Source organism: Neltuma alba, unplaced genomic scaffold (assembly GCF_004799145.2).
Source record: "Neltuma alba isolate B1F8T4 unplaced genomic scaffold, ASM479914v2 tig00013202_pilon, whole genome shotgun sequence".
NCBI lineage: Eukaryota > Viridiplantae > Streptophyta > Magnoliopsida > Fabales > Fabaceae > Neltuma > Neltuma alba.
The window spans coordinates 85181-99503 of NW_021637507.1; the positions used below are offsets into that span (position 1 = coordinate 85181).

The 14323-nt window shown below is 33.4% G+C and overlaps 2 protein-coding genes and 1 long non-coding RNA gene across 4 annotated transcripts; 1 reads left to right on the plus strand and 2 right to left on the minus strand.

Annotated features, from left to right (window-relative positions):
- Nucleotides 1-647: 647 nt before the first annotated feature.
- LOC114735321 (protein SODIUM POTASSIUM ROOT DEFECTIVE 1-like) lies at nucleotides 648-1363 on the minus strand. Its single transcript, XM_028923011.1, has 3 exons — nucleotides 1237-1363; nucleotides 1056-1131; nucleotides 648-976 (listed from the first exon to the last, which is right to left on the minus strand). The coding sequence occupies exons 1-3, from the start codon at nucleotides 1243-1245 to the stop codon at nucleotides 837-839; spliced, it is 225 nt and encodes a 74-aa protein (XP_028778844.1). The 5' UTR covers nucleotides 1246-1363; the 3' UTR covers nucleotides 648-836.
- Nucleotides 1364-2633: 1270 nt separating this feature from the next.
- Nucleotides 2634-5251, minus strand: LOC114735318 (uncharacterized). 2 transcript variants are annotated; one of them, XM_028923009.1, is made up of 4 exons: nucleotides 4901-5251; nucleotides 4495-4564; nucleotides 4124-4201; nucleotides 2634-2760 (listed from the first exon to the last, which is right to left on the minus strand). In XM_028923009.1, the coding sequence occupies exons 1-3, from the start codon at nucleotides 5228-5230 to the stop codon at nucleotides 4149-4151; spliced, it is 453 nt and encodes a 150-aa protein (XP_028778842.1). In that variant the 5' UTR covers nucleotides 5231-5251; the 3' UTR covers nucleotides 2634-2760; nucleotides 4124-4148. The 2 variants fall into 2 exon arrangements, with proteins under 2 accessions (XP_028778842.1, XP_028778841.1); XM_028923008.1 differs by having other exon boundaries at nucleotides 4128-4201; nucleotides 4901-5250.
- On the plus strand, nucleotides 2757-12660 carry LOC114735323 (uncharacterized). The gene is made up of 3 exons (XR_003739259.1): nucleotides 2757-3672; nucleotides 11690-11694; nucleotides 12648-12660. It is a non-coding gene; the product is annotated as an uncharacterized LOC114735323 (long non-coding RNA).
- Nucleotides 12661-14323: the final 1663 nt, after the last annotated feature.

Here is a 14323-nt window from a genome sequence, read left to right on the forward strand (position 1 = left end):
AAACTAGACCCTTTCTTTTAATATTAGGATATATTTCAAGAACACCTTTTTTTTTGTAGGGAAAAAAAAGAGTCAAAGAGGAAAGAAATGTAACATTTTTTTTTCCAGTTAGACACAAGTATTCTATTGGAGGCAATTTGATTTAAGGCATGGTCATATATTAAATATGAACACTTTTTATAATAAAAATTTAAATTTTGATTCACCATATTTTGAAAGACTAATTATTCCTGTTGGATCAATACACATTGCACTGGAAGTTGACCCAACGGATGAGCTAGGCTGAGTACAATCATAAGATTGGACCGGGTCAATATCTTGACAGCCCAACTTGTTTCAGGGGATAATTTCTAGCAAGTTTCTTTCTTTCTTTCTTCCTTTCTTTTTATTTTAAATAAAAAAGCTGTTTAGATTCTTTTTTTTCCCATTCAAAATTGTGTGAGAATCTTATTTGCAATTTTTCTATTCAAGAATCAATAGTGATCAAGATATAGGATGATTGCTTATGTTACTTCCTTTAAAAGATCGAATCACTTCAAATATGTGTTATTTTTCATCAACTAGCCCTGGGAAACTAACACGAGGCATATTGCAGAAATAACCAAAACGAGAAACCATACGAACTCTAACGAACGAGACAAATAGTCAAAATTTTGAATCAAAAACTTAAAATAATGAGTATCGATAATACGCAGATAAATCTCAGGGGCTACAAAACTGAGGCAAAGGTATGTAAGCCTCCAAAAATTAAATAGTCACTTCCTACAATCTGAAAATCTCATAGCTTGCATATGTATACATGTAGTCTATAGAACGAAGAGAGAATAGAGAGAGATTCAGGAGTTGGGCTGAGGTTGGTGCCAGGGGGTAGCATTCTTGCGAATCTTCTGAAGAGCTCTGATGACTTGCTCCGTCGTAACGTTGCCGGTGACGATCACCTTCTTCAGCTCTGTGTCCACGTTATACGTTTCGATCTCTGCGACATTCACACTGCTTAATTTTGATTTCATAGATCACACCCATAAATTAATCACTTCAATTTCTTAAGTACCTACCTTCGATCTTCTTGATGGCCTTCAGGATCTTCTTTATGCATTCATCACAGTGCAAGCCCACTCTCACTTCCACCACCTGCAAACACAAAACAACACACACCCTTTCATTTCAGCTCCTCTATCTGGCTCTGGAGAAACACGTCCGTATCAATTATCAAACACAGAATTGATGGGCACTTACATTTGTCATTCTGAATGACTATGGTGGTCGGAAACTGATATCAAATAATGTTGACAGGAGGGGGGAGAGGGGAAAAGAGATATGATATATATATACACACACACACAAAAGAGTGGAGATGAGTAGTGAGGAAGGAATTGGATTCTGAAAGGAAACTTCTGGTTTGCTTGGAATAAAGGTCAAGCCCAAATTATTCCCCTTTTTTGTTGGGTTGGAAGTGAGTGGCTTCCACTCACTCGTTTAGGGTTGGCATTTGGCAGGCAAGCATGATGCGATGCATTGATATGATGTGGATTCTCTTCCTCACTCACTCTGGTCGCTACAAATTTTAGTTCAAACTAGACGTGGTTATTTACTTTTAACAAGTGATGTTTTAAATATTAATGACAGGAACAAGCATAAAAGTATTTATTTTTAGTTAATTTGTTTGGTTCTTTGTCCTTTATAAACAAATCTCCTATCTGTCAAAAATAAATATACAAACCTCTTCATTAATCTGCATAGCAATGCATAACGCAAATATCATCACTTATATAATTGTAATTGCCCCTTTGTGCCCTTGGAAACAAGTAAAATTTATTAAAATTTCAAGATGTTATGCGTTAAAACTCGGTGACGTTTACAATTATTCACTTATCATTTGAATAACGGAGGCAACAGTTCATCTCAAATTTGAGGCAATGGGAGTGTCCAGTAATTTTTATCAATGGACGACAAAAGATCTCTCCTTTTTACCAGACAAACGGAGCACTATAACTCCATCATTATGAAGACTGAAACCTTTGAGCTGCTGAAAACACAGATTGAGAAGAAATGAGAAGGTAAGGCGCCGATTACAGGTTTGAATGAACAACGTTAAACCTACTTTCTCTCACAATCATCTGTTCTGATCATATCAGACCTTTTTATCTCAAAGTGCACGACTCTGTTCACAACCTTTATTATTCACATTCATTACTATTCACCACAAAGCTCATCCTTTGCCAATTTTTCATCCACCAGATGTTCAGATTCCTGGGATTCCTACAAGGGCAATTGCTGCAAGTTTGGTGTATAACTTAAGAAGTAACCTGAACCTTCTCCTTACCTTAGTTTAACGTTTTTTCTTCATAGCGAAAATTGAAAATAAATATCTATCAATATATTTGAAAGAAATTATCTTTCACAAATATGCATAAAGCGCTTTGGCAACTATGTCAGTACTTCTGCCCCTGCAAAATGTCGTGAGTATGACTAGCAACCTTTAAATCTTCACGCAAACGAATTCTTCAATTTGAAAAAAAAAAATAAATAAATATTTTTTTTCCTTATTAGCCATCATGGTAGTCACTGGCTCATTCAGAGAAGATGAGAGCTAACCAGGTAGCTAAAACTACAGCCCACAGTTACATTTGCAGTGACAATATAGGAGAGTCGGAGTAAAAATACAGAAAATTGTACGACAGAGAATTCAAGAGAAAAATTACAAATCACGCCGGATATCATACAACATGGCAGCACGCGAAAATAACGCCCAACAGGTCACTACAAAAAATGAAGAACCTTGTGTCAGGGGAAAAAACACAAAAAAGAAAGAACACCTGTATCATTCTAGACACGCTTTAAATATGTTAAAAACCCGCATCAAACACAATGCAGCTCTTCAAATTGCCATCAGCACATCAACTTTCATGGTGTCATGCCTCATGTACATATCATTATCAATAACCATGCTTCTTAGGAATTTACCAAGCAATATACGTAGTTTGATAGCTCTAGCAACCAAGTAATATCATTAGAAAAGTTAAATGCCTCGTGAATGCACTCACAAGTTATAATCATTAAACTAAAATATTCATTCTGATCTGACTTGAAAACTTTGCCCAAGAATAGACAATAGTAACCAAATACATTGTTTGAAATTTTATGATTACTATCATTTGACAGTTGATACAATCGGGATGTAATAAAGATATTTTAGAACTTCTATGAGCACAAGAATCAAATAGAAACTAACTTAACTTTACTGTGACTATAAATAGACAAAACAGTGAAGAAGAAACATGAGAAGAAAGGAAAAGAAGAAAAATTGCCTCTGATAGGAAGATATCTGTGCCTACCAGGAAAAGGAGAAAAAAAAAGGAGGAAAGGAAAAGAAGAAACAAACTTGTATCTGAATGCCAGGACTCCATTAATTCCCATTTCGGAAGATGTTAATTATGTATAGATGAGCAAAGTTACGCATTGATTGAATGATATTTCTTTTCAAACTATGTTGCAATCTTTATACTTAGATCTGAATGTGACACTGCTTTTCTAATGGCAATAACTCCGCAAATCAAATAAAGTGGTCGTGAAGGCCAGGCAGAGGGAGACTGGCAAGGGAAAAGGAAGTTGGCATCTATTTTGGAAGACTCGTATGAAATAAATAGAAAAATTGACATTCAAAAGAGAAATGTCTCTGAAGTACAGAAGCAATCGCATTTGTCATGAAAGCACTGTTCATTTTTAAAACAAAAAAAGGACATCCGGTAAGCTCCAGAGTCAATAAATAACATTTTTGTAACAATAAGAAAGCCATAATGCAAGAGTTACTCTCAGTTTTAGAAGCATGGTACTCATTATTCAGAGCTTCCGAAATTAGATCATCAATTTGCCGTCTCAGATTATCATAACACTGAAATTAAAATAAATGTCACGACAACCTTTCAAAACATAATAGACAGCACTATAAAGAACAACAGTATAAGCAAGATTATATTTATAAAGATGGTGAGGATGCTATAGTCAGTAAGAGCCGGTGATAATTAAAATGTAAGACATCCAATAACAACAATTCCAGCAAGCAAATCTGAATTAACCGAAAATGACGGTAGGAAATTCCATAGTCTAATCACTAGCCCCGTACTTACAAACTGTGATGGAAGACAACTTCATCTATCTTTGTTCTCCATTTCATTCGAATCAGAGTCACTTGCTCTATAACCTAAACGGAAACAAAGTAAATTGTCACTACAACATGTGAAGCCAAAATTCATATACTACCTCCGGTCTAAGACCTCGTTTGACTTTTATTTTGGTCCTAAATATAAGATCTCAATCTACTTTGTCTCTCATATTTATGCATTATTTTCAAAAATAGTCCTTATGATCAGCAAGGATATTTTAAGAAAGATTATACTTATTTATTACAAATAACTAACTTAACTTATTTTTTTAATCTACTTAAATTAGTCAACTAGCTCTTATACTTTAGACAAGAGAAGAGTGAGAGATTACCTGGATGCTTTTCGCTAGCTTTCCATACTGAACTTCGAGTCCTTGATGCTTTGCTAATCCAAGCATGTCCCTTCAGAACAAGTTTGTGACAAATTCAGCTGTCAGAAATTCAAAGATCATTGAACACCACCGGAGTCACGGAACTTCATTACTATGTGAGCAAGCCGGCCAGAAAACTTGCATTGTCCCTATTGATAGCCCAATCCTATTGAACGACTTTATAACTCTAAACAAGCTAGTCAATTCAATCATTCCTCTCAAATAGTCAGAGAAAAAAGATCCCCTTGGCTGCAATGTTCAAAAGAAAACCAAAAGACTTGCCGACACACTATCTCAGCTTCGTCTGTGGGGATTCAGATAATGAGAAAACACAGAATGGCATGAAGGTAAAAAAAAAAAAAAAGACCTTTCGAGGGTCTCTGGGAACACCATAGCCAGAGTAGTACATTTGGCCGACCAGGAGCTGCATACTGCTGTCGCCGGCCTGAGCTTCCTTGAGAGTGTCCCGGAACCACCGCTTGGCGCAATCGGCGACCACGTGGGCAAGCGGAATCCGATTCTTCTTCCCCTCGGAGCTTTCCATCTTCAGCTGCGATGCCTGAGATTTGAGAGCTGCCGGGCCCGCAACTCGATTCGGCGACGTGGGGAGAGCTTTGTTGGGCTTAGGGGCTTTGGCGGACGAGACAATCCTCGATAACTCCTGAAGCCTAGCCGAAGATTGGTGTGAAATTCCCATCAAACCATACAGGGGTAAAGAAACCCAGAGCAATTGTGGAGCGGCGATGGATAAGGTTTTGGCTCAAGACCTTCCGGTGGGCATTTGGATTTCTAATTCTGATGGGAATTCTTCAGATGGTAATGTACGATTATCTAGGCTTCATTTGCACAATGCATATGCAGAGTCCTTGAATCCTATGCCGGCAACACAACCTTGAGGGATTTTTAAGAACACACTCATCGTCATCAAAATATCGTCAAATTTTCTTTAAAAACTGAATTATCATTTTTATTAAAGCAGGCTATTGGAAAAATAGTTTTTGATATTTTTATTTTGATGCTACTACCTCCGATCCTAATTATAAAAGTTAATTAACTAATTTGAGGAGATTAAAGAAAGAAGTTAAGTTAGTTATTTGTTATAAAGATATACTCCTCCGGTCCTTATTATAAGACACATTGACTTTTTATTTGGTCCTAATTATAAGACCCAATCCATTTTGTCTCTTATATTTATACATTTTTTCCCAAGATAATCCTTCTAATAATGATAGTTTTAGCCAATATACTTAATTAGCAAGGATATTTTAGGAATGACAACACTTATTTATTATAAATAACCAACTTAACTTACTTTCTTAATCTCCTCAAATAAGTCAATTGGGTCTTATAATTAGAACCGGAGGAGTATTATTTTTCCTCAAATATCCTTGCTAATCAAGTATATTAGTTAAAATTACCGTTGTTAGAAGTAGAGCCGTTAATATGAGTTGAACCCGTGGGCTCAACCCACCAACCAGCCAATAAGTGGCGGGTTGGGTTGATAAAAATTGGGATCGTTTTAAAATGGAAGTTTTAAGCTCGTAACCGCCAAGACCAAACCGGCAGCAGGCTAACCCGCAGGGTTGATGGGCCAATCTATTTAAATTTTTTTAAAAAAAAAAACTCCTTTGCCTCTTGGTTTTTACTCTCTAGTCTCTCGGTCCAAACCAGCAGTCCAACATAGTAGCAGTTCATTCAGAGCCTTATGCAGTTTTGCCTCCCTAATCCCCATGACCTACTCTCTCTCGTTTTTTTTTTCCTTTCAATTTTCAGCTTGAAAAATCCGTCAAAACGCAGCCGCATCAAGCATCAGCCATCAAGTGATTCAAGTCATCAACCTCCTATCCTAACTCCCCTCTTGCTTACGTTTCGTAGTTCTCCCAAACTCCGAGTCTCGAGTTCTCCCAAACTCCCAGTCCCAAGCCCCAAGCTCCCCTTTTAATTTGAGATGTTTGTTAAATTATTAAGGATGTATCATGATCATATATTTAATATTCTGATATATTTGAAAGTTGAAAGTTGAAACTTTGGATTCCATGTTTTATTTATGGTAATTTCTATTTGCATGTTTTATTTTGTGTGTTTAGAAATTTGAGTATATTTTATTTTTAAAAAAAGTTTTAAAAAATTACAAAATTTGGTGGGCTGGCGGGTTAGCCTAACGGGCTTGGTTGAAAAAATTCCAACCCGTCAAAAAACAGTCCTAAAAAGCCCAACCCGCCAAGCTTCAAACCCACCGCAGGCGAACACATAACCAGCGGGTTGACCCATATTACCAGCTCTAATTAGAAGGACTATGTTAAAAAAATATATATAAATATGAGAGACAAGGTAGATTAGGGTCTTATATTTAATACCAAAATAAAAGTCAAATAAGGTCTTATATTAAGGACCGGAGGTAGTATTATATAATAAGTCATTTAACTAAATTGAAGCCAATCTATAATAACTAATATTTACCTAAAACGAATATATATATATATATTCATAATTCATAAATCATGTCAACGCCTCAGTGAAGACACAACGGGTCAGAAGTTTTATGAGTTGGGAAAGCATTGATACAGTGGACGATTACATTGGTGGCAATTAAAAATGTGGACTATTAGTCCATTACAACTTCCTTAGTAAACCAATGCCTCGTTCTCTCAATCCAATCTAAATGTACATTTAAACGACTGCGTTTGAGTATCATGCCCTTGAGATTCATAGATTAGAGGTTGACTCATGGGCACCGTTACCTGGATCACTTTTCACACGTAATATACTATGCGAATTAAAATTTTTTAAAAAATAATTTTATGAGTAAACAATAAAAATAACATTCACGTCTAAAAAAAAATGACATATGTATTATTTATGAGGAACTGTGTTGAATGTATGGACTCATGTCATCCATCGGATTACTAGGGAAGCATAAATATCTTCTTATTAGAAGCAGTCCAATTTGAAATATTATTAAGTACTAAATATAAGCATATCTTTTAGTTAGAATTGAAATCTTAATTCATTAAGTTATGGGGATCCAGCTCCTTTCACTCCTTGTTGATCCATGATGCTGAATTAATTCACAAGGATTGGAATAGAGCTGCTACTACAAGTGGTTAGTTTTGTTTTGGGTCCTCTTTGTAGGAGAAGATGAGGCTTCGGCCCGTGCTTCCAAGTGCCAAATTATGCTCTGCAACAATATGGGAGGCCATCGATTCAGCCCAATGGGCTCTCTGAACGGCCCCAATTTTCATTCAGCATATTGAAGCATGGAGACTTTAATTACAAAAATTTGAATCAAACCAATAGGGTTGAGTCTAACAAAAAAAAACTAGTCTCTCATGATATGATGAACTAAAATTAAATCCCTGCTAAAAGAGGTGTTCACATTTAGTGCCCGACAGTACCTCGAATAGGATCGCCTCCAATAAGAAGATACCTATACCTTAGCATAAAAAAAAATTTTTGAATCAAGCCCACACTTGCGGTTATGAACTAAGTGGCTACTTAATTAGGCATATTGTTGTACTATTTCTGATCCTTAATATAAGAGCTCATTTGATTTTTTATTTTGGTCCTAAATATAAAATCACAATCCACTTTGTCTCTCATATTTAATTTATCATTTTTTTTTCAAGGTAATCTTTGTAATAATAGTAGTTCTAGCCAATATACTTGATTAGTAAGAATATTTTTAAAAAGATAATATTTACAAATAATTAATTTAATTAGTTTTTTAATATATTTAAATTAGTTAACTAATTTTTTATATTAAAGATCCAGAGCAGTATAACTGATAAGGCCGCAGATTTTTTTTGTTTTTGTCAAAAGGCCAACGAAACCGATACGTAAAGCAGGTGCAAGGGTGCAATAACGTGCTTGCTGGATCTGAGGATGTTTTCAAACACTGAATTTTTTTTTTTTTTGGACTCAAAACACTGAATTGACTTAATCTCCTTTGAGTTCCAACGATGAAATTATGAGAAGACGGGAGATTCTAATATGGGGAAGAAAAAAATCAAAGACAACGATGTCACTCACCAGATAAGATTAAGATGAATTTGGCCGTCTCTATACGTATTTTCTAATCAATCATACATACAATTGACATAATCAACTCTCTTTTCTTTTTCTTTGTTTTTTTTAGATAAAAGGTCATAATCATTAATCAACAATCGATACTATGGATGGATGGCTGCACAGATCAATTCCAAATTTTAAACGGCAGAAACACATGAAAAGTACATATTTTTTTCCAAACAAAATAAACATCATAAAATTTGAAATAGGCATGTTCAATCTATGAACACACACAGTCTCCTTGATTGAGAGGATTCATGTAATGATTAATCGTCAAAATGTGAACTTTGAACCTTAATATGAATAACAGTTTATTTACATTATGAAATAAAAATAGAGTAAATCAGTATTATTTTAATTCATTTATTTCAGGCAGATCATCCAAAATACTCCTCTGGTCCTATTTATAAGATAAAGAGAGAAGATTTTTTTATCCTATTTATAAGACATTTCATCAAATTTTTATCATAAGTGTACTATATTATCCTTCATTTATTATAATACAAATAATTTTTTGTAAAGGTGTATATATTAAATAAGAATAAAGTTAAAAAAATTACTATATTTTAATAGAGAGTTGATGTAATTTAAGATTTTTCTTGATCTATATAAAATATGTTAAAAGTGCCTTAAAAAATAGGACTAGAAGAGTATCCTTCACCAATTACTTTTGTAAGGACGTGGGGTACATAGTAAATCTCGCTTGGCTGTGTTTACTCTTTGTATGCAAAGGTAAGAATCAAAACCATAAGTAGGGGCCTAAAAACAGCGGATATCCTACTATTTTCATGACTAATTGCTTTTATAGGCCTGGACTTTCTTGCCAATATCAAATGGATGGGTTTCCCGCCATAACATTCAATATGATAATGACACCTCATTCCCAATAAAATTTCTTTTTAAATTAAAGAGAAAGTATTAACAGTTTAAATTTATAGGAGGAATTGAATCTACCATCTCTTGCTTTAAAGATCCTGGGATTAATTTTTTAAAAATGAATATGTTAAAAAAAAAAAGTTATCTTGACTTACGTGAAGATTTTTTTTTTTTAAGTAAATACTAAGCACAGCTTTACTATATGCCACTTGATCACAAAGTTTCAGATCATCTCCAATATTTTACATGATTTCAAACGCATATTAACGAAGAATCATCTGGTTTCACGCGGCCAGTTGAAAGCTAATCATCACGCTCTTCAAAAACTGTTTAGGCCACAAGCTATATAAATGATGCTGCACAGAAAAGAAGTGCTCATTTTGTAGTGTAATTTATATTACAAAATAAATATTATGTTTAGAACTGAAGCATATATGTTGAGTCCTTCGAAGTAGACCCAAAAGAAGGTAAGGAGGCATATAAGGCCTATAGCCTACCTGTTTAAGTAACAATGTCATCCCCTAAAGTCACAACTATGACCAAATTACACCTGTTTATTTAAAGCAAACCTTATTATATACTTCTTTTGGTTCTAATTATAACATCTTGTTTGTAGTCTACAAATAAAATTTTATAATTAAAACCGGAGGTAATATATGCTATACTATATGATAGTAGGTACCGGTTCAACAGTGATTATAAGGCAGAATTCTTCAATGCCTAGTGATCACTATGGGTTTAAATTGTCAGATCGGGAAGCTGCATGCTTTCTATAGGATGTCACATATGAGTTTAGTTTCTTCTGCCCACCAAGAAACTCCCAATATATATATATATATATATAAATATATATAACGGTGACATGGTTTCTACAAATAGTCACCTTGCACACATCTATGCAGGAATCAACAGAGGAGTGTTAAGATGCAGGAACATGCATCAGAAGCAAGAATAAACCCACGTGTGCAAACCATATTCTCACATGCATTAATAATACAATCAACATGCTCTCAGTTGTTGCCACGCTTGTGGATTCTGTTTCTGTGTAATCCCAGACAATCCCCAGTGGCCTCAAAAGCCTCCACCTTCTTCTGTTCCCCCTCCTGTCCCCGCCACCCCTCTGTTACAAATGTTTGGTATGAGAAAAATGAAAAGAGAGGAAAAGAGGAAAAATTTTCATGAACCCAATTTAAAAAATTAAAAAAATGGAGTTATAAAATTTTAATAGAGAAAAAATGTAAAACAGAAGAATAATATAAATTAATTAACAAGTTTTAATCCCATTTTATTAATTTTTTAAATCGAACTCATAAAAAATGTAAATACTTAGGCCCTGATTATGTAATTTTCAGCTTAGACAAAATATCTTTTATATGGCGGCTGTGTTTGAAAGCTAGTTGTGATTGACGAGGCGACCCAGCTGCATGCAATGACATCTCACAGGCTGGAGCAAACTCGGGACGTTGAAACTGACGAGCAGGACAAAAACGCAACACGCAATAATATCACATCATCAGAGTAATTAATTAGCAGTATAATATAATGCAAAACACATAACCAAGTTCAACACGACAGCATTACATTCAACTGCTCTGATATACTAATCTTCTTATCGTCACTAAAATGCGCCAGATTCCAAGGAATAAGCCAAATAAAGACGATTGAATATTGCTGGCGATGCTTTTTTATATATGATACAATTGGCATCATAATCTTCTTCTTCTTTTTTTTAATATTTTTCCGTGCAACACAAGAGTGGAAAGAGTGTGTGTGTGTGTATATATATATATATATATATATGTATAAATATGAACAGGATTATGGGAATCGAATTTTGAATTATTCCTTTGACACTGACCTCTTGGCTGCTTTCCACCTGCATCAAGGAAAAATCAAATTCAGCTTTGTCTAGACTATTCCCTCAGACACGTATGTCATGTGCCAATGCAATGTTATACGAATAAGGCTTCTCGTCGACTGCAGTATCTCTTATCAAGTTATTATTCTCTACTTTATTCTGTCGCTAAATATATTAATAATTAATAATTTATTTAAATGCAGTTCTATTCATTTTCTTCTTGCAAGAGGAATACCCTTAATCGATGCACATGAAGCGTAATTATATACTACATCCAGTCCTAATTATAAGACTCAGTTGATTAATTTGAAGAGATTAAGGAAAGAAGTTAAGTTAGTTATTTGTAATAAATAGGTGTTGTCTTTCCTAAAATATCTTTACTAATCAACTATATTGGCTAGGACTACAATTATTAGAAGGATTATCTTGAAAAAAAATACATAAATATAAGAGATAAAATAGATTGGGGTCTTATATTTATGATCAAAATAAAAATCAAACAAAGCCTTATATTAAATATCGGAGGTAGTATAAACAAATCAGATTCGATAAAAAGCTCCTCTCTTATCAGATCTTATGCCCTGTTGCTATTGTATTATGTGACATTTTCTTCATGAAAGCTCCATCGGAGCGACGTTGCAATTGTTTTCTTAAATTCGTTTAACCCTAGAATATTAATGTAGTTTATGACTATAATTCTCTACTTCATTGCAAAAAATCTTCACTAAAAAACAAATCACTATAACTGTTGATAAAGAAAGTTTTAATATGCGTCAAATAAATTCTTAGAAAAATGACAAAAAATACTTGTTGAATCTTAAAATAAAAAAATCAATGATATTTATTATTTTCGTAATGATTTTGACATGTTTAAATTTATCAAAATTACTTATTTGTTGTTTTTTCTAGATATTTTCACCATTAAGATATTATGCTCCATGCATATAATTAATCAGATTCATCCAACAAAACAAAAGTTCATCTTCCAGAAGGAATTACTAGGTTCTTATTGCCCATATAGGAGCTGACGTGACGGAATGATGGGAAATAAAAACATATCCCACCTCATTGCAATTATCAGGGTAATAAAATAAATCTCCCTAGCTCCCCTGCACATAGGAGTTAATTATGAGCTGTGAGGCTTGCTTCAATATATTCATGAATGGAGGTAATTTTCAATATAAATAATTAAAATTAATACATATTTTTTAATAATAATTAAATCCATGTTATTAATTAATTACAGAAGTCTTATAATTAATGTTATTAATTAATTATAAAATTCTTATATTCAAAGACGGTGGAGTATTAGTTCGTGACAAATGGATTAGGCGATGATCTTTTATCATTAGAATTAAAATAATTCATTTAGGTGTTTTTTTAGGCACATATATTCTTCTATTAAAGATAATTCTATTCAAGACACTGTTACGTATTAAATATGAGCATATCTTTTAATAAAAATTTAAATACTAATTTATTATACTGTGAAAAACTAGTTTTTTTTTTTATCGGTTGGTTTACCGTGGTGGTCGGTGACCCTAGAGGAGGAAAAAGACGAGGATGGGACCTCTCCGCGGCCGGGCCCTCCCTCGTTTCCGGCTTGAAGCGCTTGCAGTAGTGTTTATCACTTTATCTTTCTAAAAGCAAAACAATAAAAAAACTCATTTTTTATTATTTTACATTGTCAGACATTTGCTTTTGAGTTTTAGTTCCGTATCAAACAATCCAACAAAAATTTTAAAAGATAAAGCCTATTTTAACCTAATAAGCTTGTTTTAGCATAGTTTTATCACTAGGATTATACCACAGGAATATACAAATTATATCACATGTACCTTGATTATACTCATGAGTGTATGTTGTTCAATTGAAAAACGTTGAATATAATTTTTTTAAAACCACAGCGCGTTATGCAAATGATTTTTAGATATAAGTTTAAAATTTATGGCAAAAAAAAGACACAAGTTAATAATATAACTATATCTTTGTTAATTAAATAACTAACTGTCCCACTATAAAAATATATATTTAATTTGTTGTATTTTCAATTGAGAAACTTAATTTTGGCCCCAAAAAATAAGGTTAATATAATCTTTAGTCTCTTAAATTCGTCTTTATTTTGGTTTTGATTCTTCAAGTTTCAAATCATATATTTTTATCTTACAATGGGTAAACCATCCATGTTTTTATTGAATTATATGCAAACTATTGAAAAATGGACTGAACTAGTCAAAGCAGTGGAGAAAGAGTTAATGGGTCAGATCAAAGTCAACTCGGAGATCAAACCAGTGAAAAATAAAAAAATTAAGAACTACTACCTCCGGTCCTAATTATAAGACCCAGTTGACTAATTTGAGGAGATTAAGGAAGTAAGTTAAGTTAGTTATTTGTAACAAATAAGTGTTGTCATTCCTAAAATATCCTTGCTAATTAAGTGTATTGGCTAGAACTATCATTATTAGAAGGACTATCTTGGAAAAAAATGCATAAATATGAGAGACAAAATGGATTGGAGTCTTATAATTAGGACCAAACAAAAAGTCAAACGGGGTCTTATATTAAGGACCGGAGGTAGTAATTTAAATATTCAACATACCATGAAAAGACTAAATATTAATTTAATACCTTGAATCACTAATAAAATAATCACATACTTATAATTTTTTCCCAACTTTCTTTGCGATTTATTTGACAAATTGAAATCATATGCATATAATATTCCATATTGTTGTGAATATTATAACATGTGGATGTCCATCTCCTCTTCTTCCTCTCCCTCTCAACTTCATCATCAACTCCCACTACTTCCACTAGACATTAATCTTTCACTACTCTATTACCTTTCCACTATGCCTTTAATCTTGTAACTCCCTCCACTCATATTCATGTGGTTTATTGTCCACTATCTATCATTTAAGTACAAATATAACTTATGTGCAAGATTATGCCTATAAATAAGGCATGCTATTGTATTGTGATGCAGGT

Bases quoted from the DNA above. Each gene is read 5' to 3' on its own strand.
- LOC114735321 (XM_028923011.1), bottom strand. The intron at 977-1,055 runs GTAGGTACTTAA...TGAATGTCGCAG, and splicing joins GGCCATCAAGAAGATCGAAG to AGATCGAAACGTATAACGTG.
- LOC114735318 (XM_028923009.1), bottom strand. From the start codon at position 5,230: ATGGGAATTTCACACCAATCTTCGGCTAGGCTTCAGGAGTTATCGAGG. The intron at 4,565-4,900 runs GTCTTTTTTTTT...CTTGTTCTGAAG, and splicing joins TTCCCAGAGACCCTCGAAAG to GGACATGCTTGGATTAGCAA. The intron at 4,202-4,494 runs GTAATCTCTCAC...GTTTCCGTTTAG, and splicing joins AGCTAGCGAAAAGCATCCAG to GTTATAGAGCAAGTGACTCT.